Genomic DNA, 21,770 nt, shown 5'->3' on the forward strand with positions numbered 1-21,770 from the left:
CTCAGAAGTTCCCCCCATTTGTCCCTTTTTACTTTACCAGCTACATCCTTACCATATAGCTGGAGAGAGCCATTGATCATGCTGGAGGGAAAATACACTTAGCAACTGAAATACTTTGTTTTCTAATTTGCATGCAAAGCTCTTGTTTCACTAAAGGATTTACAGAAGGATACATGCATGCTTAGAGCAGGCCAAGAGCACCAATCTACAACTGAAGATAATTTTTAGTGTATTACTTCAGCAAGTACTTTTTTATAAATATGTATATATATATACATACACACACACACACAGCTTTTTTGAACTGTGTTGTGAACTGATGCTTACCAGGAAGGTGTGATGCTCTAAGTTTCTGGAACACGGGACAAGGATGCTTCCTTGAGATCTGAAGCCACCAAAACTTGCAGTTTCCAGTGTTGATTCTTTTGCTTTGTTTTACCTAACACATAAACCTGACCACAGTTAGACACGTACAGGGATAAGAGATTAAAGCAAACATCTGCAGGCAGCATGACAAAATAGGTACAGGCTCAAGAGTGCACTGGACTGCAGCACACTGGGGTGCTGACTCTGCTGCGCCCATGATGCCTGCCTGGGAGGGCACGCTGTGCCATTTGCTCTTGTAGGTGTTTCTGTAAAGTAAATTCTTGGTTTTAAACACACCAAGACTGTTCCAATACCCCAGCACACAGCCAAATGTTAATTTATATATATCAGTGCAAAACCAAAACCAGCGGGGTTACTGACAACATCAGAATTATGCTTCTCCTAGAATAAAGGAAAAAAAGTCTGCTGCAAGAGAAGTGGTTATAATTTTGGCATTATTCTATTACTGGCCCACTGAAGTTACCTTTCTTCATTTTGTTAAGGAAAAAAGTGCTACTGAATTTAGTTACACTGTAACAACATCTACAGCCAAAAAAAAAAAATTCAACAAAACTGCAGTTTAATTTCAGAAAATGTGTTAAAATATATATATTTATACATCAATTTGACACACTGTGTTAGTTTACACAAATGATGGTCTCTCTTGAAACTGTATTTATGAAATGTACATTTTTAATTTAAATACTCAGTATACACTGCACTTAATCTGCATGTTGCATTTATTAAATACATTAAAATCTGCAATGTAACAAAACGTTTTCTGCATACGAAATTCAAAACACCATTTTAAATGAACAAAAGATGGCTCACTTCATTTATTTTTTTTTTTTTTAAACAACTAGTGCATAGCACACTAGCTCAGCTCCACCAACACCAGCTGTTCTTTCTTTTTTTATTTGACATTGTTCACAGACTATTACATATTACAATAAGAGTGCTGGATAAAAACATGAGGTACGAAAGTGGTTCAAAGATTACAGGTCATGCAGATCATGCTAGACAGCAAAGAAAGTTGTGAATGAGAAAACACTAAATAAAAATACATAAAGAATGTGCATTATAAAATAAAAAAAAACTCAATTACACAGCTTTGCTTCTTTGGTTACAAAGTAGGTTGAACAATTTCACAGCTTTTTATTCCCACCCAAAAAAAAAAAATACGAAATGTCAAAAAGCAGAGGAATCATGGCAATTTCTCTCTATTAGAAAGTAGAAACAGAAATGAGCAAAGTTTTCTTCATCAAAATAGCCCATCAATTATTTATTATATCACAATAACTGGTGACTACCTGTACAGATGCACTATGGTCTTCATACTTACACTCTATACAAAATTTACATTCAAGCTGGATCTTTACTACCGTAAATAAATACCAAAGGTAAATTGCCATTAGTGTTAGAAATATGCCAGGATTCTTTTGTTCAATTATTGCCTAAACATTTTATCTATTAAACGCAATCCCATCTATCATTTTACTGATACATATATTTATTAAAAAAAATTAAAAAAGTTCTGTGACATTGTTCATGTACATTATGAAAATAGCAGCCCTGTAATAAATAAAACAAATAAATGAAACTAATGTAGGCAAATGTTACTTATATTGAAAGAACAGTGGCTCTTAAGATGAATTGTTACTTCTTACCAGATAGCAAGGCTCAAAGTAATCCATGGGAAATGGAAACCTTGGAGAGCCACCAAAGCTCTTAAAGACCTCACTCCTGCACACCAAGCAAATGCATTACTTGCATTAGTAACTCCTTGTACGACTTCCCTTGTGCACTGATGACATAACGGACACCAACTGCACTTCATGATATACCAGTGAGGGACAGCTCTTGGAGAATGATTGTCTAATACTGAAAAGGCCAAACACACAACAGAAGCATGGCTACTCGCTTTCATTTAAAGTGGAAAGAACATCAGTGGCACACAAGGACAGACTGCTCTCAGGTTTTTGTTTTCAAAGGAGGCAAGAAAGCTTTACGCTGAGGAGACATTCGGCTGCTGTGGAGGTTGCGTTGGCTGCGGAGGCTGTGCTATCACTGTTTGCGCTTGTGACGTGCTACTAGGATTGGCCTGTTGGGTTGAAAGTTGGGATAACTGATCACTGTTTGAAAGAGATTTTAACAGTGCGTTTTCTCGTTCAAGTAAAGAGTTTCTTTCAACTAATTCTTTTATTTGTTCCTTCAGGACTTCCACTTCTTCTCTTACTGCATACATCAAATGGCTTTTCACTAGATCCTGTGAAGAACAAGTTAACAGTTACACCGAGTGAAAGAACAGTTTCATTCCACTCCAGCCCCAGGATTTACTTTTACTGCTTTCACTGAAGTGGTAAGCCTGGAACACTAAAGCACTTGTCACTAAAAATATATGAATAAATTAGCCTTCAAGAGCAAATAACCTAGCCCTTTTATTCACTGTAAAGTGGCCCTTACATCAGAAGCTTTGTTTCCAGCATTCAGCATTAAGTTCTAGCCACCTCGGTTACGCTGAAGACAAGGACTAGAATTACGTTCCAGCTGCTCCACACTGAATGGAAGTATCAGCTCTGAAGCTTTGAGCTGGAGGTTAGGAGTCTGCATTACGCAATCCCAAACACCAAGGTGTATGAGAACCAAGAAATAAGAAAGCCTGTAAATCAGCAGGAGCGTAAATCAAGCATACATAACTGAAGCTGAACAAAATGTCAAGGACAGCATAGCGTTAAGTGCCAATTGAGAAAAAACTAGTGATGAACTTTAATAAAGTAAGAGACTTAAATGCATTATTTATTTTCAGCACCTCTTTAAGTTCCATCAGCTTGTTCACAGAAATTCATAGGAAAATTCATTTAAGAACATTTCTGGGCCAACAGTAAAGGCAATCATGGTTTGTGGCCATCCCATACTTGATACAGAAAATCCTTTTTTCAAATGATGGTCTCAGTCTGACCGGACTGCAGGGACAGTACAGATGCACAGACACAGAGCTGGAAACTTATGCTCAATGACAAACTACTCATCCTAACAGAAATAACTTATTTTTTACTTACCATTGCCTGTTCTATTTTGTTGTCAATGGCAACAACGCTTGCACCAGATGCACTGTAAATATAAGGAGAAAACTTTGTGAGTATTACTGCATCACTCAGTTAAAACTGTGCACCCATTGGCACCCACAGGACTCCTAGAACATGCTTTCACTGGAAGGCTAAAGCTTCAGATTCAAGAATTTGGTACACAATCATGGGGTTTTTCCTCCCCCTCCCTGTATTTCCCAGTACAGTTAGAGCTCTTAAGAGGCACTGCTCCTTCAGTTTATAATTCCTCAGGCTATGCTTATGACACTCACAACCAGAAAAACACATTAGAATAAACAGTAAATTAACTGCTTTGATTCCTTGCCTCACTTTTCAGCTTTCTTCACTGGGGAAAACAGGGATTCATGGGATATTCACAGGGTCCTTACTTCTAGTTTTATTTCTGCTAAATTGCTTTTATAAAGCATCAAAGAAAAAACCCCGTTATAATATTTGTTCTCTGGCTTTACTTGAAGACTACTTTCCAGTTAAAAAGTTCCTGGATCAGCACTGTATTTACAACTTTGCAACTGAGCAACAGTAGTCAATAGAAGAGTAAGACATGACCAAAGCCCTGAACTCCACAAGCGCACTTACTTGGTTTCAATGAATCCTCAATGGATCACGTTTAACGTCTAAGAAATGCGCTGCAGTTGGCTGGTTACAGTTAGGGTTAGCCTTGTTTCAAAGACATACTAGTGCAGAACAGTCTAACAGAACACCTCAGTCATCCCTATAAGAACGTGCATTTACTGCGCAAAACAAGATGTTCAACTACATCTTTAAATCACAGGTTACAGCATTCCAGGCCTTAATATTTTTGGTGTGTTTTCCAAGTCACAAGACAGGAACACAAGCCAGTCGCTCACTTGTAACTCCCTGGAGTCGGAATTTCAGGGGGCTGGGGGTGTCCCTGTGCTCTTGAAGGCTCTGATCTCTCTGTTTGGAGAGAAGCTGCAGCTCTCCCCAGGAGGTCAGACAGGGCAGCCCACACTGCCCACTCCAGCGCAGGAACACCCCCCCCAGCAGCCAGAGAACGCTCCATCCACACACATGCTCTCTCGGTCCCATACTCTCCACATCCGCCCTCCCACGCTAGGTCTCAGTGGTCCGACTTTACTCCACAGCTCCATGTCTAACACGAGACGGCAGTTCTTGGGCTATTTAGCAGGCCCGCCAGTGATAACTACTGATAATGCTCCCCCAGAGATGGAAGCTGCTATCAGCAGCGTGCAGCTACGTTTAAAAAAAAAGTTAACATACAGGAAAAATGCAAGGTTTGCGGTCATGCTTGGAAACTCGCCTCTCTGAAAATATGTAACGCTCACTGAAACCAAAGTGTTAAGAATAAACTACTTAAGGCTTTTTAAAATGAGTACCGGCAATATGCTCAGCAGTATTAGTTACATACATGAAACAAAGCTCAACTATTGAAAGAATATGACACTATTTACAGAAATCCATTTTAACAAGTCTCACAAGAATTGTCAGTACCTAGCACCAAGTATTTGCAAGTAGAGGGCATCAGCTTTTCAGACTGAGGGAGTAACAGCCTCTATGTCTAAATTGAGCAAAGCTAGTAACCTAAAACAAAAGCGCTGAACACCCATTTCACAAGAAAACTGTTCCAGTGTCTTCCTGTCTTCTAAGCCTCTTTTCAAGCCCTATTTGTGGTAAAACTCCGCAGAACACAAAGTCTTTATAATTCATGATAAGGTTAAGTATTCCTTTCCATCTTGAATTCATGTGTTTCAGATCTATCCGAAACTGTCCATAACATCTGTGTTCAAGAGCCATTGAAATCCCCAGGACTGCTCCATGCCCCTGATACAGCCTCTCATGAACACCACGCTAGAAGTCAGGTGAGGCAGCTCTGAAGAGATAAAGACAAGGGGAGCAAAATTAAAGCAAACAGCACACTTTGTAGTGGGATCTGCTTCTGCATCTTTACGGTGTAATTGTACACCTTTCATCAATACTTTTCTAGTTAAATTTGAGATCAGGACTTTGTTCTTCTATTCCTGTTTCAACTGTTTTGCAGTGTCATTATCTAAAAAATAAAGTTCACTACACCACTCAAAGTTAAGGCATTCAATCAGTTCCATGAAAAACCCTCTCAAGTGGAAGATAGGCAGTCTTCCCCTTAATTACCTGAAACACTCATTACCTGCATGGCATGCTGCAGAAGCACCTTTCCCATGCTGTACCTTGCGCTCCAAATTCTCGCCTGCCCTTCAAATGAGCGCTGTGTTCACAATGTGGGTGTAGAAACTGTCCCTCTCCTACATGTGATTTGAATGCAGCTAGAGAAACTATTGCTCTCCCACCCATATTTTACACTTAAAGTGATACTAATAGGCAGTGCTGAAAGCCATGAGTAGTTTATACGCTACTTTTATTCCTTTCAATGTTCTTGTTGCCCTTATCCCCAGAGCAGCTTGCACTAGCACTGAAGTACCAAGTCAGGATTCCAGACCTGCTCCCTGCACAAATCCCAGTGTCCATCCTGCTTGTCTCCAGCAGGCTGAGTCCAGGACCACGCAGACCACCGCCCACCCACCCCAGCACAAGTTCCACGCTGACAGAGCAGCCTTCAGTTAGTCAGATGTGGTTTTGTCCTGATGACAGTATTTCATTTCCCTTTCGAAAAGCATATGAGAATTAGATTTTATGCTAGCACGATTCCCGTATGATTCTGTCCTTTATTCATTTTATAATGCTCCCCTCAACAAATAGCTCCTGTGAAACATTCAAAAGCAGAGTGCTACAGTGCCAGCTATTCTTATGGTACAGTCCAAATATGCTGCCAAATCTTAAGATTTTGTATTTTTCTCAAATCCTTGACTGTTGATATCAAATCTCAGTTTGCATAAAAATATTTTATCCCATGGCTGCAGAATGAAATTTATAGATACAATCCAGTCTTTATGAAAAGGCAAGGAAAAAAAATATCTGTTAAGTCTTTTTAGAAGTCAAACATCCATCAAACTGGAAAGTTTGATGCATTCTGTGAGTGCATCATCCACTGTATATCCAATGCCTCAACTTGCAAATTCTTGAGTTAGAAGTGGAAAGACACTGTTCAGCTCTTATAAAAAAAGACCAATTACTATGCTGTGCTTTCAGACAAAGTTGATTGCTCCAGGAACTACAGACATCTGACAATTATTGTCAAAGCTGTAATACATTAAAAAAAAATCCACATCAAGTAACATAGGGCAGTTGAAAAGCATGCACTAGGCATGTACTTTTTTTTTTGTAACTGCAACCCCCCCCCCCCCCCGCCCCCAACTCAAATGGAGCTTTTGCAGCCAACTAGCTACCATACATACATACTGTAATTTAAAAGAACAATTCAGTTTGACTTGGACCTCCAAGTTAAGGTTACATAAATGAAGGCTCTGACCAAAGAGAGTTTATATCAGTATACCAAGATCACTCGGAAGCCCATCAAGTACAAGGCAAGATTTATAGTTGGCAAAAATGACAAAGATTACCAAGTACAGTTTGCCATTTCCAGAGATGCATGGTAAAACCAAGATTTGTCTACCTTACACACCAGATAGGCAAAACCCTATTTCATCTGAGAAATCCTCATTTTCATTTTTTAAAAAACTCTTAGTGGCTTAAATGTAATTTTTTCACATTTTACATTGAAAGACAAAGGGAAAAGCCAGATTTTGACTGCTAATAACACTGCTCAGCTATAGCTCACAATCAGGTATGCAGCGTTGGAAACAAAGTGTTTCATCAAATACTTACAGCTTACACCTCAAAATTCTTTAAGTTGTATTTTAGGTATATTTCTTCTCTATGCCTACAAATCAAGAATAGCACTGTAATTTTTTTTGTTTCAAATGTCTCGCAAACAAAGTGACAGAAGTGTCTTGGACAATCATGTACATACAGATTAAGAAAAAGGGAAGAGAACTGACCAGTCTAAGTGCAAGTCTGATTTCTAATGCATGTTACACAACATACAGCAATCACACCTTTCCACAGTGCAGCACACTCTTAAAAGTCTTGGTAAAATTCTGACTTCATTGCTACAAAAACTTTTCCAATGGAGACATGCTATCCCAAGAGTATGGTAAGGTATTATTGGAAAGATGTTTCAGTATCATCAACAAGCTATAGTACTGTTAAAGTGTTTGATAGCCCTGTTAGCACAACATGTATCAGTGTAGAACTTCATTGAAAATACAGATATTATATTATGACCAAACAAGTGTTCTTTGTAAAGCATAATTTTGCAGTTCAAGAAAGCTTACTTACTACAGACTATTCCAAACAACACTGTTCACAGAATGGGAAAGTGATTGAAGGGATTAATGGAAAAAATGAGGAAGAATGGATCAGAAGGCAGAAAAAAAGGTTAATGTCTTAATGTTAACTTGTTAATGGTTGGAGGAAAATTTCACCATCAACATCACCTCACATTTGTAGGCATGAAGATCTATTTCAATGGTGAACTCAACTAGCACCACTGTAGTCAGCTTGGTGGTTTTTTCACCATTAATGTCTTTAGATATAATTGTCATCCTTCCAAGAGACATGTTCTCACTTCAAAATTCACTTTGCAATGTAGGTAGAAAGACTAGGAATCAAACTTAAAAATAAAGGCATTTGCCTTGCTTAATTCACTCCATATGCTTAAAAAAAAAAAAGAACACAGTGGTTCATTTTTAGAGATTCCACAGTCCTCAGTAACGTGTGTATTTTATGCCAGTGTTGGATGCATTAAGAATGAGAGTTATCAACAGCCCTACTTTGGCACTGTCAAGTACTACACTAGGTTAATAGTGTTTCACATTTAAATGAGACCGCAAATCCTACTGACTGGATGATGTAAACCAACTTTGAAGCTTCAAGTTTTTTAGTCAATAACAAAAAACATTCTGGATTCAGCTGTATTACTGATTATCTGCATACTACTTTCCCAAAGAATTTCTCAGCAGCAAGTCATGCCCCAAAAGGTTGCCAGAATGCATCAGTTTTCTTGCTTTTTCTTGCTCTTAATGTTTCTTTTACATTTTAGCATCAAGAGTTACTGTACTCTTGCTCACCTCATGCTTTTAGATACATAAAACCTATCATTCAACATTGCTAATCCTGCAAGAGTGGAAAAGACTGCCAGCAGAACAGACTACAAAAGTGTAAACTGATGCTAGCAAGAGTCTTGTACAACAGCCTCTATAGACAACTCTTCCTTTAAAGCACTAGGTCTACTTTGCTTTAGGTGGAAGTGGAAAAGATGTTACATGCTGTAGTCTCAGACAGACATCCCTGAACCAAGTGATCTCCCCTAGCTCTTCCATTGTTACTGCTTTAAATCAAATTATCAAGCAACCCTTCTGGAAGGAACAGTAAGGTACCTTGAAGTGTTCCCACATTTGTTTTGCTCACAAGTGAGCTACAGACTAAACCTGTGTGTTAATTTATACTTTCCCTCATTGGTTTACTCATTTATGAGCTACTGTAGTGACTTAGCCATGCACTCTTCATGTCTTACCACTAGTTGAGCTATTTAGTCCATCCAGAGAAATCTTATCTGTTCTTGAAACGGTTAAGGCATGTTTAACTAGCCTCCATCCAATTATGAGATTTTATAATGATAGCTTCCCAATGTAATCAATTATCCAGCATTGAAAGAGTATGCAAGTATTTCAGATTTTCATTATTGTTCTTTGTCAAAGCCATGTGAGAAAGTTTGAGGCAGTGAATTCACAGCCTCAGGATTACCGGCAGGTACCTGGCTTTCCCAGCAGTCTACTTAAGCTCCACATTACTCAGCTCCTGTGTCAAACAGAGAAGTACTTGCTTCCACAGGACAGTTAAGTTTTCCTCAGTTTTACATGAAACTCTGAAGGCAAATTATTCAACACAACATCATAATTGAAGTTTGAAGCAACACGTGAGCTCTATAAAAGAATACTTCCGGGGAAAATGAAGATGTTGTTTGAGTTGAATTGTTTTAGGTTTGGGTGGTTTTCTTGACTTTAAAGAAAAATGTGGTCCCTTCGTGGTTTTGGTAAGATTGAGTTACACTAATGAACCAAACACTCTTGCCTATGCATGAAGACAGTCACATTGTGCACCACTTCCATGAGAATGAAGCATCAAGAGGAAACGTATTAGCCACAATACTGACTGGATCAGTGTGTTACATGAAATATCAGCCTCATCCTAAATCTCTTTTTACATTTCATGTGGAGTTTTAGACTTTTAATTTCAAATCAGGAAAGTTTCACCCCTAAAAGAACCTCCAAATAAGACTACAATCAAAAAGTGAGATGTATAACTCTTGACTTTCTCCTGTCTACAGGAAGAGCATCTCATTTAACAGAAAGCCACCAAACAGGGAAATGGAAGTTCGGAAAAAATCCATCACATGAAGAGATGCTAATTCATCACATTCACATAAGAAGAAAGATGTTTACCAGCAACACTTAGAATACATTTATCTAGGTGCTAATGTGGGGAGAAAATCCACATTTTATGAGTTAATTTATATTGTGAAGGTTTAATGCTTCACACAAATGCAGTGGAAACATAAATCTTGCTACTTTAAATTCAAGTTTACCAACAAAGGCTATGTTTTAGGCAAATCCATCTAAAGCTCCTATGGCACTATGATGATACAAAGACAATCCAGGCACAGAAGAGCAGTCACCCAGACTCATGTGAATACGCCAAGAAGCCATTATTCCCCTCCTTAATCTTCTCAGTAACCATGTCAGTTGAAAAGAAAGACCCATGAGACTTGTGCCCTTAGCAACACCCATGTGAACACAATGCAGAAAAACACTTGCAGGCTTCCTGCAAATGTGTCAGTAACAACTAGTATTTTACTAACATTTAATAGTTTGAATGTTACCAGCATTCTTCTCTGCCATGGTGTGTTAGTGAAAAATAAACAAGTCTCTATTTTACGGGAGCAATTTAGCAATCTTTTACTGTCTATTGCAACAGCATGTGGTTAGCTTTGCTGACTTCAAATGGTCCGAAGAGATTGCTGCTCATAGGAGAATAATCTGTATTTGTTAGGAAAAAAAATACTGAAATTACACAGGAAGATTTTCTGTTATGTTGACATTGAGGTCTCCTAAGCCAAGCCCCTGAGATTCACAAAGTACTTCTGAAGGAGCTGCAAAATGTAATTAAAGAGTCTACTGCCAGCAGGCTTAAGATCCTTACGTTTTGCAGTGTGTTAACCCCCACGTTCTGGGATGGGGAAAACAAAGAGATTCTGAGGAAATTAGAAGAGCTTATAGTTTTCACAGGAGAGATTTCTCTTTCAGAAACCAAAGATCACAAAAACAGCCCCAAACCACTTTACTGTTATCAAACTACTCAACTTTGACAACAGATCCCCACCTGCATCAGAAGCCATCCTGCCTACACAAAGCAGAGCTCCCAGGACACCGTCCGTCTCCCGTCCTGCCGCTGCCAGGATGCACATCGCTGGCAGAGCCACACAGCTGAGCTCCACCATACCCCTACCCTGTGAAGGGCTCCCCAGAACTGGCTTTACTGGCTATGCCCTTGAAGTTCCCTCCATTAGGTATCATTGGAAGTTTATTGTTGAAAGCTTTTCAGTTTCAGTCATCTAGTAAAGCAAAAAATACATAATGTGATCTTAAGAAAAATCTAATAGCTGGGGTATAAATGCAAAACCTTCTAAATCCTGTCAAAGACTTTGGAATTTGAACAGATTGGAAGTTTAAAACTTGTATCAATACTGACAAATTTGATGTTTTTACAAATACTTGTTTTTACCACAAAGTGTTCAACAGCAAAGATACAAGACTATTTTAAAGGAAGCCATTTACATTCTTCTACCTGAATTTAATGTTTTTCTATATCCCACACTTCCAGTACTTGCTTCAGACATTGTATATAAACCTCAGATTTGTGAACCCTCAATCTTAATCATTAATTATTTGATTTTAGTTTTCTTTTTCTTTTTTTTAAACAGCTTCCTCATCTTAAGAATTATTTCCAGTTGAGACATGAAAATAGAGAAACAGATGAAGGCTAGACCTTAAAGTGAGCTTTTGGTCTACATACCAAATTTGTATTCAAAGCCCTGAAGTTTGTTTTGTGAAATAATGAAGGCCTTGGAACCTAAATACCACCTCTGTCCCATAAATACAGGAAAGTGGCATCATCCAGAGCTTAAAGTAAAAATGCAAATTTGTCCAAGTTTCTGCTAGAAAAGACATGCTTTTGAAACTTAGCCTAATGCTAGCACTCCAGCAATAAAAAAAAAGCAGGATGCATGAGCATTACTTTCAACCATCAGTGTTGTACAGTATACAAATTGTTGCCAAGCAAACTTTAAAGGATTCAGTTAAGCTTTGCAAGTTGAAAAGCCTCAAGTCAAACACAGTCAGTACAATGATGAAATAGTTATCAATACTTCAATAGCTAAATAAAATTTATATTCTACAGAGCTTGTTAAGCAGAAGTATTGTGACAAGCCAGAGCATCACAAGGCATGAAGTCAAATGATCACTAGGACTTCAGCTTAATGCTGACAAAAAAAACCAAACCTTCAAAATCATTTAAGTGTGGGAAAGAAACAGTTTGCAGCTACTGATGAATTAGTAATGCATCTCTGACAAGCCATATCCGTAACAGATATGACTTTGTTGCACTTCATTGCAGTTTGTCGCCATGAGTTCAATGCTAACTTAGTAGATTTACTGCGTCCTCATATCTTGTCACGGTTCACGTTTGTTCCCCACCTAGCTTTACTTAAGCAAAATGAAAGCAAGCCAGAAAGCTTCCTTTCCTGGTTTTGAGAATGAAAGATTTTAACTTTGCCAAAATTGCATTTAGATATAACATTTTCTCAACTTGTTTTCCAATACAGGACTCAATAGCCACAATGCCAAAAAGTTTCCTTTTTTTTTGGAAAAGGAAGCTGTAAATATTTTCCTGAAGGTCAGCTAGTAGCTGACTAGCATTAAACTCTTTCAGCTTACACATTATGTATGATACATGCATAGTGGAAGGAGGAGAAAAAAATGTCATGTTATATATTTTATACTTGTTTAGTTTTAAGTTTCAGTATGAATACTTCACTTCCACAACTGTTTTCAGACCTTCAGGCTGCAGAAGCCCAATATGAAGCTCTAAACACAAGCAGCAGTTCTGTGCAAATGAAAATGCCAAGAAACTTGCATAGAGCGAAGCTGTTCATGCATACCTCAGCACGTATGCATTCCATACTTAAGCATTCATACCTATCCCAGAAGGTCTTTGACTCGCGTAACTTGTTGAAATGGAACGCTTGGTAGAATGCAGTTGACGGATTCCTATGAGATCCAAGAATCAAACAGACACATTGAAAATGGGTACGTAATAAAAATACTAACTCTTATTCAACCTGCATTACAAAGTAAATTAGCTGTGCAGACAGGTTAAATTTACGCCCAAAAGTTTACAGACTTTACAGAAAACCTGAAGAATAGTTTAGTGACTGAAAGGCCTTACTGTTCCTGTGGGTTTCCATTAACAACATACTGATTCAAAAAGAAAAAGTAATCCTCCAGCCCTACGGATTTTTGTGCTATTTCAAGTTGCTACTGTAAAAAAGATGACTGTATAGCCATTAATGAAACATCTCATGTCGTGCTGACAATCTTGTATAGGTAAGCTGTATACCACTCAATGCTATACATACCTAAATTCAAAAGATACCTTTCACATTCTTCATATTTCACAAAATGTCTCTGGAAATAGTACCCAGTATACCTATTCTACTTAGCACCCGACTTTATATTCAAAACAGAAGAGTTCTCCAAGGGGACCTAGAAGTCAGAGCTAAATATGCCATATTCAAGCTACAACAGATTAAGTTACAACTGAAAACCAGATCGAGTTAAAATTGAAAAGTGGAATCTAAAATATTGCTAAGCAGTTGTCAGTCATCCTCATGCTTCCCCTTCTTGATGTGAAATACTGCAACTGTTGTTTGGAGGCACTTTGCCAAGCAGTAAATCTGAGTGCTCTAGTTACCACCCTGGGTCCCACAAGCCTTCACCACAGGCTACAGTAACCTTGCTGAAAACCAGACACTACAGCACAGATTTCTGTCACCAGGGCCAAACCCCTGACACAGCCTGACCCTCCTTGTTCAGCGCACATTTGCCCCACAGATAGCAACTATACCAAGAGTCTAATTTGAAGATCTTAATTCTCCAAAGTCACATCTGAACACTTACTCTTTACAAGATACTGGATGAAGCACAAAGTCAAAATTTTCTACTGCTAGTGGCTGTATCAGAGCATTATACTCAAACTTAGAAACTCCTTTTACCAATACTGCAGTTCATCCTTACGTTGGTATAGCTATATCAGCCCTAGAGAACCACGCAACAGCTTAGCTGAAAAATATTCAGAAAAAACTAGTATTAGTTCTAATTTTAAAACTAAAACAAATTTAAAGAAATTTGAAGTTTATACCAATGTTAGAAGCACAGCTGCCCATCTCTTTTCTAAGTTTATGGCAAGAACACTTAAAACAACTGTCTTCAAGTTATTTAGTTATTTCCATTTAAGTGCAATTACTGTATAGTTGAAAAACATAGAACAGAACAAAACAAAAAATTACAGAAGCAGCACCATAGGAAAATGCTATCTGAAGTAATTTGATTCCCACAGCGGGTATATGCCAAAAACCTCGCAAGAATAATGGTATTTGTGCATCAGGAATGATCAGGAATAATTTGTTTGAAGCATTTGTCACTCCTCCTCCCACCTTCACCACTTTACCCTTAAAAGAAAAAAAAAAATTCCATGTGAATCTGGAATTTAGCTTAAAACCTGCCACAGCAGTTGTTTCATCAAGCTGATGAATATCTTATGTTGGCACTATCTACGTTTTCATAAAAAGTATTGCACACTTGAGTGACAACTAAATACAACTAATTATAGGAAGAGCAACACAATAGCTAAAGGACATTTGAGTGATACAGGGACTTAACATATGGAAAGCAATTGGCATCTGCAGATCAAGAGAGCATTCCTTTGTTGAAGGGGAGGACCAGGCCCAAGCTCTTCTTTCTAGTTCAGTTGTCTGAGGAGTATGTAAAAAGTCTCTTCCTCAGAAAGTGATTGTAAATAGAAAGTCATTTAACTTCCAAGATGTAAATTTACTTGCAGCATATAAAACCCTGTTGCTATTGTTAGATATAAAAAGTTGTAGTTTATAACCACATGGCACATATTTCATACAGTCTATTTTTATACCGATACCCTATATGCTACATATTCTTGTACTATTCTTAAGCAAGTATCTGGAAAGGTATGAAAAAGTATTCCTCGTTAAATTCTCATTTGTACCCCCTGCTGTTGAAACTGCTTTTTCATTAATTCAGACAATTAAGGGAACATTTTTTAGTCCATAGCTACCATTTTAGCAAGATGTTAATTGGCGGCAAGGTGGAGTGGAAGAGGGGTGCTACCTAGGCAGGAAAAGCAAATCCATGGAGGTAACATGAATGATGCCTAATGTGCATGTCTAAACTAATACAACTGAGTTTCAGACTGTTGAGGCACCTCATCACATCAAACTGTAAAAGGTTAGAGAATTACTAAAAATTCCTTTCTCTTTGAAGAAACAACTGAGAAAATGGCTTGCAGAAATAGTATAATCTAGCCTGCTGCTGCTGTGTCACAGCCGAAACACCAGAAGTCCTTCTGACACTGCCTTAACTGAACATAGGGAGAGAGACTGCCTGGACCAGATTCCTCAGGTCCCCTCCCCGGCAGACAGCCAGGTCCGAGTGGTCACTGCTCAGTCCCAGTTGTTAGCAGATCAACACAGTGGAGGCCAACAGCCAGCCAGAAAGGGGATGTCCCTGCTGCTGAACCAGAGCCCACCTCCTCTTCCACAGGAGGTACACGAGGCACTTCTCTTCCTCTGTCTCTGATAAGAGAGGAGAACAGGTATTCCCAAGGATAGAGAGGCTCCATTCCTGTCCCAGAGACTATGACAGACAACTAGCTTAGCACGTTTAAACATTCAAACTGTCTCGATTGGCAAAAAATGCCTCCATGACTCTATAAAGAAGTCCTACAACACTTACCATATTTATTTCCTTTAAAAGCTCACAAACATCAATATTCACAACACACTCCGATGTTACAGTTTCTAACAACAGTTTTCACGCAACGGAAGTATGATCCAAATTTAAAGGATGAGAATTTATTCAGTCGTCCGAATACTTGAAACTTCAAGTTGTTCCTTTGAAAGGAAAGTCTAAATCACATCCAAAGTCTTACCTCATATGCAAAAAAGTATCCTCCCACTGCCATTAATCAGGACAAGCATATGCCAAATACAAACTTTATTCTAGAGACCTCTGGTTCACCAGAAACCAAGCCCATGAAAGTTGGCAAATTTTCAACTATACAGATAAATGCCTTTTAGTTTACATAATGATACCAGCTTTGGAAGTGCTGGGTATGAGCTTGGTATACAGAGGCTGCTGAACAGATGCCTCTTTCACAGCTACCACCTTTGAAGGAGGAATAGCAACATCATTGTTCATGACATAGCTGAAGATACATTTCCACCTTCAAACTACTGACCAACATCAGCAAGTAAAAAAGTTAAAAGAGGAAGAATACATGAAGAATACCACACTTCGCCCCCCCCCCCCCCCCCGCCAAGGTGGCAAAAAAAAATTCACACTAGACCACCTCAGACAGTTCTCCCTCTCACTATCACTGACTACTGTTTTCATTAACTTTGAGAACAGGAATGATCCAGAAGATTAATAAGGCCTAAGCACCTGTCATTGAAGAACATGACAATAACAGGTCAGAAAACCTGTGCTCAATACCTCAAAGGAAAACCAAAGCAAAGCAGAACCACCTATTTATTATTACCTAGACAGCAGCAAGCCAACATGGATGGCCTTTTTAGAAGCTCACATCAGACAAAAATTCCTTCCAAGAAAAATTAACAGGCCTCATATGGAAAAAACACAGAAGATCTGGTCATCTTATAAAATTAGTAGAGCTTTTAATGCCATCTTGCATGACATTTTTTTAAGTAAGAACACAGCTAATACAAAGCGGGTCCACCATTGATAACTACTCTGCACACGTGGCTCTCCAATGGTTCAGTGGAAGAGTGGAAGGATGCATCAAACAGAGCTCTCCAGGGATCTCCTCCGAGTGTGTTATAGGATACTTTAATCCATGACTTGGACAGTGGAGTACAGACTATCTTTACACCTGCAGATGATCTGCAAGCACTCTGGACAGCAGGAATAGAATTCAGGAAGATCTTGCCCAATTGGAGCAATGGTCTGAAATAAAAAGGATGCAGTTCAATAAGGATAAGCATGAAGTATTACGCTCTGGTAGCAATAATCAGCTGCACAAGCACAAAACATGGAATGAGTAGCTGACTGCCATTCCACAGAAGAGAATCTAAACAGAAGTTAAAAAATAAAAATCTTGCAAAGGCATCAAACTTGCAATACTCCTTTTACACAGGATGAACACATACTAACTGAAGTCTTGTTTTATTTGGCCTTTCTGAGCCCTTAACTTAGATTTTTATGGCCAGTTTTGGATATCAACTCTCCAGAGGATATAAGCCTATCAAAGTCCAGATAAGACCACTAGAAGACATGTTATATTCCCATTTTTTTCCAATAATCAGAATCACTAAGTAGGAAAATTAAGCATTTAAAAGAGATGACAGAGACAGTTACAGGCTTCACACAGTTTAAAGTATCTGCAAAGGAGAAAACTTGTTTGCAAACCTGTTAGGTATAAGCACAGCACAAACACTACAGGGTTTAAATGCAGCAAAGAAAGTTTAAGCTAGATGTCAGAATTGTCTTCCACACAAACAGCAAGGAATAGAAAAGACTTGTTACAGAAGTGGTGGGATTCCCATATTTGTCATTCTAGAAGCGATCAAGCTGTTATTGCTCCAAAAGATTTCAAGCCCTTAAGTCTCCAGATCAGCCCATAGGCCACCTTCCACAAATCTTTGAGAATTTAGGATGTTGCTAGCAAGAACTTTAAAGCAGAAGTTCTGCCTTTGAACGGGATCAAATCCTATAGGAACCAAATTTAACTATGAAATAGAAAAGAAAGAAGAAAGAGGCTAGTTTTTACTTTGAAATTAAACTGCTTTTCTGTTCAATGGTAAAGTTCATGTCTTTTTTTGGTGGAAAGTGAAACGACCATTCTAAAACAAAATTCTTAACTGCAGACAAAGCTCATACTGAAGCATCAAGTTTAAAATTAGAAAGTATCAGTAAAACATCCATTATTCTTGTGTTCCTAGTCTTAGAAGTAAGGTCATTAATCATACAGTGATGCATCAATAGGACTGGGAATTCAACAGCAAGGTTCTAGCTTACTATCCATTGCACAGAAAGCTATAGGAGCCTGACAATACGCCTGTAAATAAAACTGTGTTCTCCAGCCACATTTATCAAAGATGCTAGTATGTTACTTTGTACATCTACATTATTTCTACACTGCCAAAACTGAACTAAACGCATTGAGAAAGAAGAGACTCAAAAATACGCTAAAGATGAAGTCAGCAAACAAAAGTATTTAGCCCTTATGCAACATCAGAATTATTATTTAACAATCAAGAGACCTGATGGTGAGCACACAGTCTAAGCTTAAAAGAACTATCAGCATATACAGATGTGTTTTTATGGTGATCAACAAGGAATCAAGGCATAAAAAAAAGGTAGAGCCCAATCTGATGTACACTAAAGGGCAACAAATTAATCCTTCCTTCATTTCTGAAGTTTATAAAAGACTGGATGTATTATTACCCAGAAGCATTTAAAACCCAAGTTAGTTTTTAGTTATACATCTTACTGATCACCAACAAAAGGCTGTGTTTAACTAGCTATGACCTGCAATAAAGATTGATTAAAGTTGGTCTCCAAATTAAAACACCTGGCCATGGTTTATTTAGGTTCTGAACCAGCGGTTTTGCAATCACTTGATCATAGCTTATCAGGAAACACCCAGTAATGTTTATGGTATTTTGAGATGATGTTTACACTAGTAACAGAATTCCTCCTCTGTTGCTCTTCTTTTAAAAGACATTTCACTTTTTTATTTCTATCGCCTTTATTTAAAGCAACTGCAACTTTGAATCAGCTTTACTTCCTAAGACTTCATCTACAAACCAGAGTACCTGGAGTACAAAACTTTGCAGGAGAGAATTGACAAAGACTAAGCATGGGGAAGTCAATGTGGAATTATGGGGGGGGGGGGAATATCTCAAGATTAAAGCTCTTAAGTTTTGTGTTTAATTACATACTCTGTTCACGTAGTTCTCTAAAACCATTATACTTGAAACACATACCCTGAAAAACCAGCAAGAATTAGATGTTTGTTACATTCAATTTTAGGTGCATTCTAGCTACAGATGACAGGAAAGGCTGACTCAATTAGCAGCCTGCACGACAGTTTTTGGGACAGCTGCCCTCAACCACCATGACAGACTTTAAAGGGGTTCACATGCTACTTCTAAAGGAAAAATACTGTTAACAGTGGAGAGAAAGCATACTGCATGGATCTGATCTCCACTGGAAAATCAAGAGATACACAGATTTAAGTGCTAAAAATCACCAAACTAGCACATGTTTAACAGCAGTTTTGTAATTGAATTAAGGAGGAAGGAGATGAAAGAACACCCAGATGTACTACACAATCATTAGCAAGACAGTGCCAGCAGCACCAGCACTCAGTTTCAGCTGTTTTCAAACAAACTACACACTCCCTCCCAACACTTTCAGAAATGATGAAAATCACCTTCAGGCAACTTTACTGAGAGAACTAAAGCAGCACACATGACCTGGAATAAGACAGGAAAGTTTGACATCAGCAGATCCATTTCAGCTAGCTGCATCTCAGACTCCTGATGTTTGGATTTCAAGTATCAGAGGAGAAAGAACTGGACTTTGCAACCAGAGTTGCATCCTCCTTTCCATAGGAAAGATCAGAGCAGTAGCCCTTACTTCCTTTGCCTTACTTTCAAAAGAAGATTTTGGAAAATAATCTTCTGCACTGACTAGAAGGTCTCCAAGTAGAAGTGAAGGACAGATGACTGTCTCAAGTGCACAGAGAAAGTCCAGCAGAGGGATTTCACTGATCACTTGCTTGCTCTGTTGAGATGCTAGCATGAGCTTTCCCCTGTTCTGGGGGCTTGGCTCTCTTAAAAAAGACACTGGTAACATTTTTCAGTCCCTATGAATGCTAGTGAAAAAAATAAAGCCACATTTACAAAAACTGGTAATGAGAATGCAGCATGGAGAGAGCAGGTTACATCAACATTAATAATGGTCACACCAGAGGGATGTACCGAGTGATCTGAGTATTTAGTGAGCAACTGTTGGAAGCTTCTCAAATGTTCCAGCCCACCCTGAACAAAGAGCAGTCACTGGTATCACCACATACCCTCCCTCTCCTGAGGACAATCACCATTCTCCTCAGTTATAAAAGAGAGACGCCAACAATTTCTCGTCTAGTCCCAGCACTGAATAGTTGCAAAACACACTTTTATACGTGACTCACCACTGCATTTTAAACCATACTCAAAGCCTTTAACAGTCTTGTACTAAATTAGAGCAGATGCACTATACCATTTAATCTCTTTACTGAACTGACAGACCTGAGGTGATACTGATTTGTGAGAAAAAAGGTGATCTCACTTCTCTTCTACACTTTATTATTATCTGATAAAATAGCAGCAAGTTTTCTCCTGCCTGCAAAGGATTTGACTATTGACTATGAAAATCTGGTCTGAAAAAAACAAGAAGCATTTTGACACTGTTAAATTCAAACTCACTTAACAGGTTACAATAATTTAGTATCAACAAGTCTTCTGCAAATACAAAGTTTCTAGCTGTAAAATCAGGATAGTTTCTTCTACTATATACTCCAGAGAACAGCTAGTACAGAACACTCTTTAGCACAAGTGTTTCATAAAGTTTTGCTTTACCAAAGCTAACGAGCCTAGATGTTTCAGGTGAAGCTGCACCTAGTTATTTACTTAAGTCTACCAAATTTTGCTACTAATTCAAAGCCTGCTCTCATTAACATCACTTTGTAGTTTCTGCCTTTCAAGTCTCTGGTAGACACTAAATCAGTAGAGCATAGGAACATGAAAAATGAGACATTTCCCTTGATTTTATTATATTCTTTCAAAGTCCAAGTTTCTATAAAGAAAGATTTAAAGTTTAAGTACACTGGCGAAAATTAATGAGGCTGGTAGGACATCACACTTCTGGTTCACAGATCCTTGGATCAATAAAACAGTGGCACCTTGCCTAAGTAACAGCAGTCAGTAATACTTTTATTAATTAAAATAAAATTACCTGTGTTAGGTAATAATCATGCAGTACTTCTGAAGGAGCTTTGCTAAAGAGTTCGAATAGTAAATTCTGATATGATTATTTGATACTAATCATGGAAAGAACAACGCAAGTGCTCATCTAGTAAATATCTTCTTAATTCTAATTTCAACAGCTGCAACTCAAAACTCTAGGGTCCAAGTCTCTTGGGTCCTAGAAACTGGTCCCCAAACCTCAGAAGTCCTGTATAGTAGAAAATCCTGTAATCGTAACAGCTTTAAGGTCATTCAGGACTCGCTGATGATCTTTTCCATCCTCTACACCCCATCTTCCCACTTTCCAAAGCCAGACTCGGTACACTCTTAGTTCACTCCTAACTAGTACCTCTGTTTCACCCAGGTCACCAATGCTCTCATGCTCCTCCTCCCTGCAGACAGCTTCATCACAGATAGACTTATTAAAACACTGCGTGCTAATAAAGCAAGGCTGTTCTACGAAGGCTGTCATGGTTGTCAGTCAGGCTGAATTACAGACTATGTAAGGAATAATGCAAGTGATTCTGTTCTCAAATCAAAACACATAACAAGTGTTAGATTTCTCATATTAATGACTTGTCTCCTCACTGGGTAAAGTTAACCTTCAGTTCTTGTAGGGAGGATAAAAGACAACACAGTTGACATAACGCACAGCTTAGCTTCAAGAAAAAAAACACTGTAGTTCACATCTTCAGAGAGAAACAACTATAGATTAGAAGTTGATAAACTTAATGGCAATGCAGAAAGTCTTTGCTTGACCCAGTCAGGGATTCACTGGATGAAAGGAGGTAGTAAAAAAACAACATAAATTCTGTATTCCCGAATTAAAAAGATCCACATTTGCTAATATTGCATTATACAAACAAATATCTGGAAGAGGTGTCAAAACTCTTAAAAATACTGACTCGCCTGGTAAAGAAGGC

At 38.3% G+C, this 21,770-nt stretch overlaps 1 protein-coding gene across 2 annotated transcripts in view; it reads right to left on the reverse strand.

The window, feature by feature from the left end:
• Nucleotides 1-1,526: 1,526 nt before the first annotated feature.
• Nucleotides 1,527-21,770, reverse strand: part of TSC22D2 (TSC22 domain family member 2) — a 30,248-nt gene continuing 10,004 nt past the window's right edge. Inside the window, exons 2-4 of one of the 2 annotated variants that reach the window (XM_049802499.1) lie at nt 12,704-12,775; nt 3,426-3,477; nt 1,527-2,632 (exon numbers count right to left, since the gene is read on the reverse strand). In XM_049802499.1, coding sequence (XP_049658456.1) covers nt 2,372-2,632; nt 3,426-3,477; nt 12,704-12,775 — 385 coding nt within the window. In that variant the 3' untranslated portion in view covers nt 1,527-2,371. The remainder of the gene's footprint in view (nt 2,633-3,425; nt 3,478-12,703; nt 12,776-21,770) is intronic. The other variant, XM_049802500.1, reaches the window with a different exon arrangement.

The sequence above is a fragment of the Accipiter gentilis genome, chromosome 6, assembly GCF_929443795.1.
Source record: "Accipiter gentilis chromosome 6, bAccGen1.1, whole genome shotgun sequence".
In the NCBI taxonomy this organism is placed as follows: domain Eukaryota; kingdom Metazoa; phylum Chordata; class Aves; order Accipitriformes; family Accipitridae; genus Astur; species Astur gentilis.